The 15,255-nt window shown below is 42.2% G+C and overlaps 1 protein-coding gene across 1 annotated transcript in view; it reads left to right on the forward strand.

The window, feature by feature from the left end:
* LOC310998082 (heterogeneous nuclear ribonucleoprotein L-like) overlaps positions 1 to 15,255 on the forward strand; it is a 156,703-nt gene that overhangs the window by 115,606 nt on the left and 25,842 nt on the right. Inside the window, exons 3-5 of the mRNA XM_083987981.1 lie at positions 8,228 to 8,346; positions 12,159 to 12,268; positions 12,391 to 12,518. Of these exons, the coding sequence (XP_083844107.1) occupies positions 8,228 to 8,346; positions 12,159 to 12,268; positions 12,391 to 12,518 (357 nt within the window). The remainder of the gene's footprint in view (positions 1 to 8,227; positions 8,347 to 12,158; positions 12,269 to 12,390; positions 12,519 to 15,255) is intronic.

The raw sequence follows: 15,255 nt of genomic DNA on the forward strand, positions 1-15,255 counted from the left end.
TTACATTTAGCTTTATTAACTGAGCACAAATAATTTACTACACGGTCCAAATACAAAAGTTAACTTTAACTGACTTCAGTAATGGTGTATATGTGAACCTGCAGTATATAACAACTTCTGCAGCTAAATATGAACATTTGAATGCATCCTCTAGGAACATTTTTGCTGCAGATGGTTTTGGTTTTTCTGCGACTTATTTTTTTATAATATTATTAATAACTAAATGTGACCCTTCCATATACTGCTTCAGGTGATGATCTTTCCACTTCTTGCCACACACAGACCACAGGGTAACACATTTCTAAGAGTCCAGGCTGGCGTAAAGCATTAGCGGACAAACCCAACATCTGTTTGGTTTTAACCTTGGTGGTCTGTGATAAGGGTCAGCCAACAGTCTGACCTGACGTTCATCACTTTTACTCCCAGTTAATTGTTATTTTGTCTGATCTGATCCCACTTTGAATAAATAAATTGGCTCCTAGTGCTTCAAATGCAGCCGCCTCTCTCTCTCTATCTCTCTCTGACTGAAAGGTTACAGCTTGTATCAGATTGGTGATTTGTCACGAGTAAATCACCAGTCAACACTAAACTCTGCGTGTGTTTGTGTGAGAGAGGAATGCAGATGCAGAGTTGCATGGTACCCCACATAAACATGCATCTGAAAATGAATTCTTGCAAAACTAAAATGTCTTGTCTGGTACAGTTTATGCATCTGTAAGAATAATGACCAAGGCCTTTGTGGTAAGTTAAAGAGTTTAGAAGTCACAGGTCATTACCTTCTTAAAGATAACTAACTCAATCAAAACATTTCTTGCCTTTGTGACACCAATCACAACACTAAACCTGGTTTGTTATTCTTCAGATTGTTGTGCGCTCTGTTCCAAACCCTGAACCAGAAGCACTTTTATTTGGGGAATTAAAGTGTTGGCTGTTTGGTGAGCTGATGACTAACAGCCTGACTTCATGTCAGAGGGAGAGCAGTGAGAAGATGGCGGCTGTGGGTGTTGTGCAGGCTGCAGCACAGAGGGAGAGAGGATATTTTCAGACTGCACTGCTGCTTTGAACTTGAGGAAAAAGATGCAGTAGAAGGAACGTCAAGTTAGAAACACCGGTGTTGAAAACTCACAGTCTGTACAGTTAAACCAATATTATAGAACTTGGAGGTTGCAAATGTCATAATTGCATTTTCTTTTAAATATTCATAGCTATGTGTTAATGTGCCTAATAGGGCTCACAGATTAATCTTATTTTCATCATTATTGCAATATGAAAAGGTGAAAAGGTTGCCTGAAACGTTACACCTTTTAGCCAATCAGATGACCCCCTGCTTCCTTCACTTCCGCAGGTTAACTGGTGTTCATTTAGTAGCAAGAGGAGCTAAGAGGATGGTGGAAACAGGAGAGGGTTAAATTAACCTTCTGTTTAGTTGATTTAATATTAATGTGCAATTTGTTCAAAATGTTTTTTTCATCTTTTTATTAAGTTGGTGTAAGCTATTCCGTGTTTAAGGGGTACCTTTTATAGAGCAACTATGCAATGTTTTTACCTTAATTAAACAGCTTTAGAGTAATTGTGATGGTTGAATAAATGAGATTGTTAGAGGGAGAATGGAGGCTCTCTGCCTTCCACCTAGAGTCTCTTGGCTGAAAACCAACGTTGTAAGATCAGAGCCTCTGACCCGGTGTCTCAGCTCTCGTCTCTGCAGGACTGCGACACAAACGCACCCTGTAACCAGTAATCTCTTGTTTATGACAGATAAGACTACACAAATATACACATCGTAACATCGTATAAGATAATGTTATCCACCGTTCCACGGATTGCTTCATTGAAAACAAATGCACATGGCCGAGAGGAGGGTTAGCAAAACAGCAGAAAAGGAACCAGACTTGCATAGTTACCTTTTAAAGCCATAACACACAGGAACTATATGTTTATATGCACACGTATATGTTTATATGCACATGTAAATGTTATTCATTGCAAGTCATACCTAACCTCGTAAACCAGCCTCTCGCGGAAATGCATTTCATTTCATTTCTCGGGAGAGTCTGGCCTCATCCCCCCTCTAAGCGTTTGGGGTGGGCGGGAGCTGGGCGGGAGTAGTAGCAAAGACGGTTTAATATCTTTGACAGACAACCCCATTCAGCCAATCAGCAAGTTGGTGTAGTGACTGTGTCAATCACAGCGGGCGACGCTGATTGGCTCGGCCTTCTGAGGGTTTCAGTCCAAACGCTTAGAATGGGGATGAGGCCAGACTCTCCCTCGGAATGAAATGAAATGCACTTCCGCGAGAGGCTGGTTTACGAGGCTAAGTCATACCAGCATTGTGATATTGAATCACATCATTGCACATTGCTGCCTCGGCTCATATCATGCAGGCCTACAGTACTGTCCCATAGTAGACTGTTGATAGAAGCCCTTTGAAGAATACAGGCTGAAAAACTGTTGTGTGCTCTAAGAACAGTTGTGTGCTACCTGAACCAATGGGTGCTGAGCCCCTATTGTAGGACTGTAGTTCATATGATACCCTGGACACCTGCTGATGAACCTAAGCCAAGGAAACATTTCTGAACTGAAAGTTTCTCAACTCTTTCAAGATTCAATGTCATAATTTGTCTAAGTCCCACTGTCTGTGAAGGCATCACTCTCTCAGTATGTGATGCAGATACAGAAAGTGTATGGGTGGCAATTAAAGGAAAGGATGGGCCCCAAGTAAATGGTAGAAATTGGATAAGTTCATATGTTGACATACAGGTACATACAACATGTATTTCAGTGGAGTTATAAACTTGGTCTCTTCTTATATTCAGAGGATGTGGAAGTGACATCATGTATGATAATATACATGGGGAACAATGCTAATGTGTCGGATCTAGCAGGCTGGTCAGCGCAGAGAAAAGTTGGTCTCATGCTGTGTTTTTCCTCTGAACACTCAGAAGAGCCATCTGCCTCTATAAATAGACTAAAAGGAATGTCAATGTGAAAGAGAAGGACAAAAAGAGGGAAGATGGGGGAAGGGATGGATCATAGACGGAGAATGAGATAAGTACAAGAGGGAAGAGATTAAAGTTTAAAAGAGAACGAGTGTGTGAGGGGATAAACAAGATGAGAAGAAAAGATTAAGAGACGTGTGAGGATTTGACTGAAACTCTCACACACACACACACACACTCTCTCTCTCACTCTCCATATTCATGACAGACAGTCCAAAAGAGCGTGATTGTGTTGGAACATGCTGCTTTAGTGACCGCTGATTTCCTGCCTCTCACCAGTCTTCTGTTTATTCATGATGAAACACTAAGAGATGTGGACACACTCCAGACTTGCACTGATTTCTTTTCTCACTGACAGAAGAAGTCAGTTGTTGAGCTGCATGGGCCTGAGCTGAGCAGCTGGACGCTCAAACAAGTTACATCACTTTAAAACTAGGGATGCACCAATAGCATACTGGCCGATACCGATACTGATCCGATACCACTGTTGAATTAATGAACTGTATCCCCTGCCATGCGGAAGACAGTGAAGGCATCAGGCTTGACTTTAAAGGGACATTGTGTAACTTCTCCTGTTATCTATTCACGAAAATCCATTATTTCATTCAAAAGTCTGTTTTTCATTAACCAGTAATCCCCCCCATCAACAAAGTGAAGTGTTCCTTTCAGCTCTGAATGAGCCGTTCATATCATTCATATCTCCATGGAGCGGGTAAGCTCGGTGCTGGCTGCCATGTGGTGTCTCCATGTTTTTACCTTCAGTGGCAGCGTGACGGTAGGAAACCACGGAAACTCAGCGGAGACACCGGAGCTGTCGGCTCAGGTGGAGGTGGCGTCTGTGAAAAGTCACCGTGGTAACGCAGTGAGGAGGAATGGAGCGTTACACTGATGCTGCATTCACCTGCAGTCGGGCAGACGGCCGTCGCTAACAAACCAGATGTCATTTTAGTCACAGAAGTCCAGAGAAAGCCGGTAAAACGTGGGTCAGGTAAACAATACGACATCGCCATGACAATATATTGTCACGTGTGTTGTTTTGCCTCGTGCTGACGGACCACTTGTTTACATAGAGGCTTGTTTATGCCGTTACGTGCAGCGGCTGTCGTCCGTCTGCCGTCTGCCCAATTTCACGTGAATGCAAGATGAAAAATATGATTGAGTTGCTTGTGATCTACAACCACACCACTAGATGGGAGGAATTCATTCATTTTCTATATCGCTTATCCTGCATTAGGGTCACGGGTAGGGTTGCAAAGGGGTGGAAAATTTCCAGTAAATTTCCATTAAATTTCCAGAAACTTTCCATGGGAAGTTCAGCTCGGGAATTTTGGAAATATTCCAAATTGTAAACTTTCCAAGGGAATTATGGGAATTTATAGGAATTATTGGGAATTTATGGGAATTAACTGGAAATTGGGGGTAATTTAAACAAACTGTATCTAAACATAAATGTAAATTTTGTTTTGTCATAAGCAGACATCCATGCAAAATAATACAATTAAAAAACATGACATTGCAACAGATTTATTTGTGAGTAGAACTTTATCAAATTTTAATTATTGTATGAACAATCAATTATTTTACTGAACAACAAAAACATGAATGTTGAGTAAAATATTACTAATTACTAAATTAAGGGCCAACCTTCAATTTTGTTGTGTTTATTCCCATATATTCCCATGGAAAGTGTCCAACTTTTAAAATTCACCCCTAGCCACGGGTGAGCTGGAGCCTATCTCAGCTGACTAGGGGCGTTGTCTACCTGCATGCTGCGTGCTGCTGATAAGTGATGTAGCACGCCTCACAAACATAGAATTGAAATGAATAGATTGGCGTCATGGATCAGCCCCATTATCTGATACCTGATCTAACTATTTAGTCAACATCTGGGCCAATATCCAAGTGGGCCCGTCCCAGTTTTCCCAGGATTGTTCTCTTTTCTGAGCAACTGTTCTGGAAAATCTTTCTGAGGACACAAATTGTCCTTGTTCTTGTGATTTCCAAATTCAAATTATTTGTTTACTTCTACTGCTTCTAGTTATGATCAATCCTCTGTCTATAATCGCATCAAAACAGGTACAACAGCGTGCTCTGTGATCGAGTTCCTTGTTGCCGTGCGACTGCTTCACCACTATGAATCCAGGCAGAGAGGACTGAGGCAGGTTGGTCCTTGCAAGTCTTTCAAAATCCAACTGGAGTTTGTTTGGACAGTGTGGTGAAATGGTGGAGAGATGGATGAGGAGGACACAGCAACAAAATTGGGTCTTAAATCGTTTACACAAGATAAACAAGATAACCCCCCGGAGTGTGTTGGTTTTTCACACATCAAAGGTGGCAGCTCCACTGGCTGCGCATGAGTAATGAGAGCAGTCGGACTGAAGGATGTTTTTCTGGAGCTGTGTTTACACTACTTAACTGGTGCATATAGTAAATAATACACTCAGTGGCCACTTCAGTATTTGTCACACTGGCCTCTTCCTCACTTTGCTCTCCATCAGCCTCAGTTCTTCATGTTATGGATCCACCAGATGTTGGAACTTTCCTCTGAGACTCTGCTCCGTGTCGTCATGACTACATCACATCATCTCTGCTGATTTGTCAGCTGCAAATGTCCTGTTCCACCACATCCCAGAGGTTTTCTACTGGATCCAGGTGTGGAGCAGAGTGCACCACCAGGGTGGACGTTACATCTGACCAGATGTACACTTCAGTGTCTGGTATGGAACAGGTGGAATTGGAGTGGTGGAATTTAAATGACAAAGTTGGACTGCATCAGAATTAAAGGGGACATATTATGGAAAAATCACTTTTTGAATGCTCTTTGTCCTGTCTTCTGACCCCCACAATTGTGAGAATTGACAAAAAAAAATCTGTAATTTTCAGGATCCCTATAGGTTGAAATCCATGTGGTTTTACGAGCTGTTCCCTCAGTTGTCTTCAAGTGATGTAACTAGGTTTCGAAGTTGCATAATCCCACCCCTACCTGGGACCGGTAGAAGGGGCGGGGCAAGCAGTGGTTCATTTGCATTGCAAGGGGCATGTCAAGGAAATTTAAATCGAACACAACTGGACTTGGTTATTTTTCACATCTCATCCAAGAGGCTTCATCAATTCATGTTGAGATAACTATGACCTGGACAAATGAGAATATTCACAGGCAGATTTAAAGGGACAGACACTGAAAGCAGCCGTTCTGAACAGGGCTGTTTTGAGAGGATGAAAAGAGCTGAGATGTTTGATCCTTGGGGGATTTTGACCGAAGCATGTCACAGACATGTCTTTAAGACACCTGGGGACTATTTAAATTTGTGGAAAAGGACAGAATATGTCTCCTTTAAGATCTACTTTTTAACACTCCACATGAGTTTACTGAAAACACAGTCATCTTCATGATACCAGTTTGAGACTTCAACAGTACTCAGAGTCTGACATTCAGACTGACTGATTGGTATGAAGGGAGTGTTATTGACCCACAGAGTCATGCCGTTGCTGTTGAATTCTGAGCCCTTCACCTGCTGCCTCAGCACCGCTCTGCATCCATCAGAGCAGCCTGCCTTTTCCCACTTCATCTGTCCATTGTGGTGAATCTGTGTCCACTGCAGTTCTGTACTGTACTGAAATTGTGTGTGTGTGTGTGTGTGTGTGATACTGGGAGTTGATATCCACACATGTTGTTACTGATGAAGCAGTGATGAAGATGAAAGACGTGTTAATGTGACAACAATCACAACACGCTGTGAACTTGTTGATGTTTTTTTTTCTTAATCACCCTCATCAATAGAAGTGTGAAATATAATAGGTTCAGGTTGTTAGGGACAAATATGGAATGGGAGGGGTCAGATGTGGGTTAGCTCCACAGAAGACCATGTGACCCTGGTTAAGGTTTTTTTTTTTTTTAAGTTGGTCTGTTAGATTAGTTAAATTTGAAGTTACAACTTGTAACATTTCCACATTAAAGTGTCTAAAAACAACTCTGTACCATGTGTGTCTAGTTGTATGAGTTTTAAAGCCCCAGTATGTCACTTATTTGGCTTTTTATTATCAAAAATCAAATATTGCTTTCATAAATATGTATTTCACTGAAGTTGAATCACACCCACATACAAATGAAAGCTTTCTGGTACCTTAGAATGAGTTGTTACAAGTCGTTACAAATACATAAGTGGGCGACGCACCGAACCGAGGCGGCCATGTTGCATCGTAATTTTTTACGTTGAGTGGCAGCGTGACCGTAGGTAACCATAGAAACTCAGCGGAGCTGTGGGCTCGGCCTGTTAAAACTGTCACCACTGTGTAGTGTGAGGAAGGACGGAGGCACTGGTGTTGCATTCAGGTGCTGTCAGGCAGACGGCCGTCGGCAAACCAACCGGATGTCATTTTACTCCACGAGAGAGAGACGGTAAAACGTGGGTCAAACAAATATGACAACAATACGACATCACCATGACAACATATTGTCACACCTGTATTGTTTTGCCTCGTGCTGGCGGACCACTTGTTTACATAGACGCTTGTTTATCCTGTTACATGCAGCGTCTGTTGTCTGTCTGACGTCTGCCCGTTTTCACGTGAATGCAACATCAAGAATACGTTCCGATATGCAACCGCAATGCTAGATGGGGGGAATTCCTACATGTTATACCTTTAAGCAACAGAACATCGCCATGTGATGTCATCTGTCTAGCTGTGCGAATGATGTTGCATCAAGGAGTGTGTTGTGTGTGTGTGTGCCGTTATGTTGCATCAAGGGTGAGAAACACTGAGTTACTCCACACGTGTTCTACCCACTCACATCAATCAGGTGAGTGTGGTTGTGGTGACGGTGCAGGTGTCCAAACAAGAGGACAGGACAGACACCAGGCGCCGCAGGTGTAGAGAGGACAGTCCACAGAGTCCAGCTTCAGTCAGAGATGAGTGTGTTGGAGTTGTATCAGCTGCTGACTCTGTGTGTTACACTGTCAGACTGCAGATCACAACTCTGCTGAGTTTATCGCCATGACATTCACTTTATCTGCTGTTCTCACAGTTACAGTGGGAAACAGTTGTAACAGTAACTAAGTGATAGCAGCAGAGACTCCCATAATAAGACATTTACTTGACCCTGCAGTTCCTTCCTGTATGATGTCGTATTTATTTGTGGTTAAAGTTGTGTACAGATGCAGCCCTACGTCTCAGACCAGAGACCTGTGTGAACCCTGATGTGTTAAAACTCTGTGAACTGTGTGTTGCAGGATAATGGCGAGGACTCCCACCGTATCTCTCCCAGTCCCGTGGTCCACGTCAGGGGCCTGTGCGAGGCCGTGGTGGAGGCAGACCTGATCGACGCCCTGGAGAAGTTCGGATCCATATGGTGAGCCGACGACCGCCGTAGTGCCGTTTGCACATCTCTACGCAATGGGAAGAACATTTTCAGACATTATACTGGCCTGTGATCAGCTAAAGTCGTGCGAGAGCAGACACACACCTCCCTGGTTCAGTCTGCAGGCTCCCACACTATCATCTACTTATATACAGCTGCAATTATAGAGACACTGATAAGATCACATTCAAAGACTCAGTGAACTTTTCACATCAATCTACGACAACACTCTGAACATTTCACTTCCTTATGAAAGTGAAAACTGATTAACAGTTTTGTGTGTGAGATAATTTTGCTTCTGTTATGGAGATACACGTGATTTACTTAGAGAGGAACTATGCAAGATTTTTACCTTAATTTAACAGCTTTGGGGTTAAAGGGACAACAAGGAGTTTCTATTTGGTTATAAAAAAGTCTCACGTTAATGTGGATGAATCTACGTTACCACTTGTTAATGGGCCCATTTTCGATAAATATATCGTTTTGTCTCTATCGTTATTTTGTTATTATTAGTGGTGGCGGAAATGCTGGTCAAGCCGTTTCTTTACTTTCGGTTTCGTGGCGAGTCATGAGAATAACGCCGCCGAATCGCCGTTTATGGTCGGAACTACGACGGTATGTGATCGTCTTCCAACCTCTGACTTTAATTCTTGATAAATGAAAACATGAGTCTGTCTTGCGCCGGACAAAGAATTTCACGGTGCGCGGAGGCTCATAAATGTAGTGTGAAAACACTTCGCTTTTCCAAAACTCCTAGTTGTCCCTTTAAATAAAGGACTTGTAACTTGTCACAGGAAGAATGGAGAATGGAAAACCAACTTTCTAAGATCAGAGCCTCCGAGCCTCCGACCCGGTGTCCCAGCTCTCGTCTCTGCTGCACTGCAACACAAACGCCTCGTAACCTGTAGTCTCTTGTTTATGACAGATGAGACTACACAAATATACACATTGTAATGTGTTTATGATGTATAATGTTATCCACCGCTCAATGGATTGCTTTCTCGTCGGCTTTAAAAACAAATGCACATGGCCGAGAGGAGGGTTAGCAAAACAGCGAAAAAGCTACCAGACTTGTATAGTTTCCCTTTAACTTTGTGCTGACAAATGAGTAATAATAAAATTATTTTGGGTATTTTTGCCTTTAGATTACATGATTACATCACATTAAATGAGTGAATAGATGGAAACACAGATAGGAGACTGCCTGGGATTTAAACTAGGGACCTGCTGCTCAGGACTTGACTTCTCTCACGGACATTGCATTCAATGACAAGTCACCATATAACAGATTATATTGACTGTTGAGAATTAAAGGGACAACGAGGAGTTTCTGCAGCGGCAGAACGAAAAAAGTCTCATATTAATGTGGATGAATCTACGTTACCCACACTTGTTAATGGGCCCATTTTTGTTAAATATATTGTTTTGTCTCTATCGTTATTTTGTTATTATTAGTGGTGGTGGAAATGCTGGTGGAGCCGACCAGCGTTTCCTTACTTTCGGTTTTGTGGCGAGTCATGAGAATAACGCCGCTGAATCGCCGTTTATGGTCGGAACTACGTCGGTATGTGATCGTCTTCCAACCTCTGACTTTAATTCTTGATGAATGAATCAAAGAATTTCACGGTGCGCGCGGAGGCTCATAAATGTAGTGTGAAAACACTTTGCTTTTCCAAAACTCCTCGTTGTCCCTTTAACATGAACTTCATCAGTGATTTGTGTCACAGCAAAGTTCTTTAGGACTCACAGAAACACAGAGTAAGCAGGTTGTTGAACTGACTGACTCCAGACCCAGAGAGACCGGGGAAGAAGACAGACACACCCAGAGAGGGAAGGAGGGAGGAGGAGGAGGAAACAAAGAGAAAACACTAGGATCACACTGATTTGTCTTGATGTCTCTCTACGTCAGAGTCTGTGCAAAGCCTGTTTGGTATACTAGGTAAAGGTACTGCGGTACTAAAGCAATTAAAAATGTACTATACTGCATTTAGAAAAATACTGTAATTTGACAGGGAAGAGAAAACAGTGAAGATGACACGGCTACTAACGTCTTTCTTTGTGTTCCCCCTCGGTTTGGAAAAGTATCGAAAAGTATCAAAATACATATTGGTAGCAGTACTGATACCATAATGTTGCTATGGGGACAACACTAGTCTGTGCTCAAGGATGCTGTGTGAGGAAGAAGATAGTGTGTCAACTTTTCCCTCACAAACACAGTCAGGAGTGGGCTGAGTGTTTTTTGTAGTTCACTGAGAACAAAAGACACATCATATAAATAGTTTATTAACACGTCAAGTCAGCTTTATTTCTTGTTATCCACACGTCTCTTATACACTATATTTTCCTGCTGTCCTTGTCTTTACATACGTCTGTTTTACTTCTGTTTGGTGTCAGTTATCCTGATGTCAGCTCCAACTTGACTTGACTGAAAGATGTCAAGGAAATTCAAATCTATATTTCCATTATTGCTCTTTATTGTAGATGTCAAATATTACCGTCAAAGTTGCAGCGGCCCATGTGATCATGTGACCTCAGACAACCACCATTAATAAAATCAGTTAGGGTCCAACATTAAAGGGATAGTAGCATTTTTTTTAAGTGAGGTTGTATGATCTACAAATAGCCCCTAAGTACTTTAATTGCAGTAGAAGACTCTCTGCACTCCTCCCGTTAGCAACGCCAGCCCATAGCCCTGCCCAGAGATTTACAACATACATTGTTGTGAATGGACCCAAAGAAACGGCCTATTTTCGCGGCCTAAAAGAGGTTTTACGTGAAAAAAAACACAGTTCCATTGTTTGCTATAATATAATTTTTCAAAGTGCAGGAAAAACGCAGTTTTTATTTGGACCTAACCAACTCACGTATCCCTCCACCCAGGGTTAGCGCCCGCCGATCAGCAGTTGGTTAGCTCCAAATAAAATAAAATTTTTCCTGCACTTTTAGGGGCTGGAAAAAAATATATTATAGCGAACAATGGAACTGTGTTTTTTTTTTCAGGTAAAACCTCTTTTAGGCCACGAAAATAGGCCGTTTGACATACAATGTATGTTGTAAATCTCTGGGCAGGGCTATGGGCTGGCGTTGCTAACGGGAGAAGTGCAGAGAGTCTTCTACTGCAATTAAAGTACTTAGGGGCTATTTGTAGATCATACAACCACGCTTTAAAAAAAAATGCTACTATCCCTTTAAAGACTAAATGATAAGAAAAAACACAAATTACAACTTGGACGAAAGAAGAAAAGTTTCCTGTGAACACCTGACTCATCAGCCCTTCACCCCCCAGGCCTGAACAATACTATTAGTTTTTTGTCACATTGGGCCAATGGGCCAGCTGCCAACAGGCCAACAACATGAACATCTGAACATGTGAAAACATCCATGGGGCAACACTTTAAAAAAGTGAAACATGAAGCTTGAATTCATCTGCATGTGATGAACTACAGTGAGCTCCAGTAGCTTTAGTGTAAAGATAGTTACAGGTGCTGAATAATTGAAGGAAACATTTTGTGATGCTGCAGTTTCCACTCTAAATGACTCCTGCTCCATTATTAACACTCCCTGCATGATGCAGTATTCATTAACCTCTCAATCACCTGGACGGAGCGCAGGGGGAAAGCATGCTGTCTCACACACACACACACACACACACACACACACACACACACACACACACACACACATGAACATGGAGGAGAAGAGAAAAGCCATTAAGTGAAAAACCATTAGATGGTTTAGACTTGAATGTCTGGCATGTTTTTTAATGTTTTGTGTTTTGTGTTTGTGTGTGTGTGTGTTGACAGTTATGTGATGATGATGCCATTCAAGCGTCAGGCCCTGGTGGAGTTCTCCACAGTGGAGAGTGCTGACCGCTGTGTTTCCTGTGGAGCCAAGGAGCCTGTTTACATCGCAGGTTTGATTCTCAAGGCCTTTTCATTGTCAAGAAGACTTCCTGATGAGAGTGATTAGCTGTGTGTGTGTGTGTGTGTGTGTGTGTGTGTGTCATACTGTGTGTTTCATCCGTGTGTTCATCAGGCCAACAGGCGTACTTCAATTACTCCACCTCCAAGAGAATCACCAGGCCGACCAACGCCGACAACCCCAACAGTGGCAACAAGGTCCTGCTGCTGTCCATACAGAACCCCCTGTACCCTATCACCACGGTAACCACACACACACACACACACACACACACACACACACACACACACACACACACACACACACACACACACACACACACACACAATATTTCCTCACATTTGAACCTATGTGGTACCAATACTCGGTTCCTGGGTTCCTGGTTTGTACCACTTCCATGACCCCTGGACAAAATTTAGATATGAGTTACACCCAAAACTTTGTGATGCATATCGGGCTGGGTCTTGACTAAACATGAAAATCACTTTTGACATGGGTTTCAACATTTTTAACCCCTTCTTGGCCAGTTGTTTTTGCAGCAAAAACAACTGTCTATGGGCTTTATGGCTGGTGACAGTATTTTAGTGATAAAAAGAGATATCCAAAATCCCCTCAGTGAAAACTTTTGACTATAATATGTCAACAAAATAAAACAAGAATTTTGGATTTTGCTTTATCCATTGTTCAGATTTCAGTTCTGGAAATTAACGCATATTTCATCAGATATTGCCTCATTTACATATTTAAACATAAAATTTGACAAAACTTGTAATACAAAAAATATTTGTCTTAATGTGAGTAATAAACTTGGGAAGTTTCATGGTGATATCTGTTAGTTAAAATTTTACTGTACCGAAATGAGCTACCGTTTGACTTCACGTGAATCAATACTCAGTACTTCAGTGGGAATTTGGTCAGTGCCAATAAAAGTACAGAATTCTCTAATGTGGTGTTTTGCTGCTACATCTTACCACCAAGTCATGGTGATGATGACATCTACATCTGTGACTCTTTGATCTATACAAACTTGACTCATACCACTCAGCTCTTGGTCCAGACCATAGTTATCTCTCCAGTGAAACCCCTGCAGATAGAGTGCAGCAGCACATCTGTCCTCCAGTCAGACCAAAAGGTCACATGTTCCTCTGCCACTCATTGGCCAACACTGGCTACTGGTGCTGCCTTCAGAGCAACTTCTGGGTCTGCACCATCTACTCAGACTCAGTCTTTCAACCGTGTTCTTCTCAGCACTGGATTCCATCTTTGTCTCCAAGAATCTGTTCACACCTCTAACACCTTAAAGAGGCTGCTCTCAGAATGCCATTCACTTAAAGAGGAACTATGCAAGATTTTTTTTACCTTAACTATGCTAAATCTTTACCTTAATTAAACAGCTTCTGAGTAATTGTGATAAGTTAAGTAAATGACTTGTAACTAGTTCCAGGGAGAATGTTGTCTCTCTGTCTTCCACCTAGCGTCTCTTGGCTGAAAACCAACCATGTAAGATCAGAGCCTCCAACCCGGTGTCCCAGCTCTGGTCTCTGCGGCACCGCAACGCAAACACACCCCTTAACCCGTAATCTCTTGTTTATGACAGATAAGACTACATAAAAATACACATCGTAACACATTTATGATATATAATGTTATCCACCGCTCCATGGATTGCCTTCTCACTGGCTTAGTTGAAAACAAATACACATGACCAGGAGGAGGGTTAGCAAAACAGAGGAGAAGAGACCGGACTTGCATAGTTGTCCTTTAGAACACGCTGGTAGGGATGGATTTATTGTGGATATTGACCAACATCTACAGTAGCCAATGGCGTGGAAGGTACTTCAATCACCACCCGTGGCACTGTCTGTCAGTAACTGACATCACATGGAAAACCATGAAAACAGCCTGCCACTCTGTTGTGAAGGACTTCTCTCCACCACTCACCTCCACCTGCCAGTGGGAATGAAATGGAGGATAATGGTGTGGATAAGGCTGTATATGTTTGAACCATCAGCTGAAGGGAAGAGTGATGGTAGCGGGGGAGAGACTGTGATGGGGCTGATGCTTCACCGTGGTGTTTGTCCACAGTGAACAATAAAGGGGAGTTGTGCAGGAGTTCACACAACAGAAAATAGAGCAACGGTCCATACTGTCAAACTAGCTTGCAGGTCTTTACGCCAAGGTTCCCACAGTGACTGACAGAAATTATAGTTTGAGGAGGAACCTAAACATTCAAGAAATTGATTTTAAAGGGATAGTTCACCCAAAATTCAAATTTCACTCATTATCTACTCACCCTCATGTCGACTAAGAGCTGTGAGAATTTTCAGAGTCCTCAGTGCCTTCTCTGAGTTACGGGGGGGGGGGGGGGGGGGTCCATGCCGTTTGTAGCGGAAGCTCCCAGTGTCTCGGTTCACTGCTCTTCCTGTGTCAGTGCAAATCTCGCGTGATTTGCACAGCTCTTAGTCGACATGAGGGTGAGTAGATAATGAGTGAAATTTGAATTTTGGGTGAACTATCCCTTTAATTTAATGCAAAATTAGGACGAGTCCAGGATAAGTCACCAAACATCTGACTTTGTTTTGCAGGAGGGGAAAATGCATCGATTTTGATGTATAAATACTAGGGCTGACCCAAAAAATTCGAAGCTTCGAAGCTTTGTTCGTTGCCATGGTAATCGATCATGAAAGTCCGTGATCAATTTTTTTTTTTCCCTCCTTTTTTCATTTTTGACACCGGTTCTCATCGGCAGTTGTTACATTAAAATGAGTAGGCTACTTGGCATCCTGGAAACCTGCCTGATTTTGGAGATATGCAGTGTTTGTTTGCCATTACTTTCATTATTTCAAATCATAATTTTTTTTCTATGAATTTGGTTTATATTGAAATGAATAAACTATAATACTGTATGTGGATATAGGATTAATAGGAAAAAAATGTTTTTCATTCCATGGGGTCTTTAACCATCCACCAAATACATTT

The sequence above is a fragment of the Trachurus trachurus genome (assembly GCF_905171665.1).
Source record: "Trachurus trachurus genome assembly, chromosome: 15".
Lineage (NCBI taxonomy): Eukaryota > Metazoa > Chordata > Actinopteri > Carangiformes > Carangidae > Trachurus > Trachurus trachurus.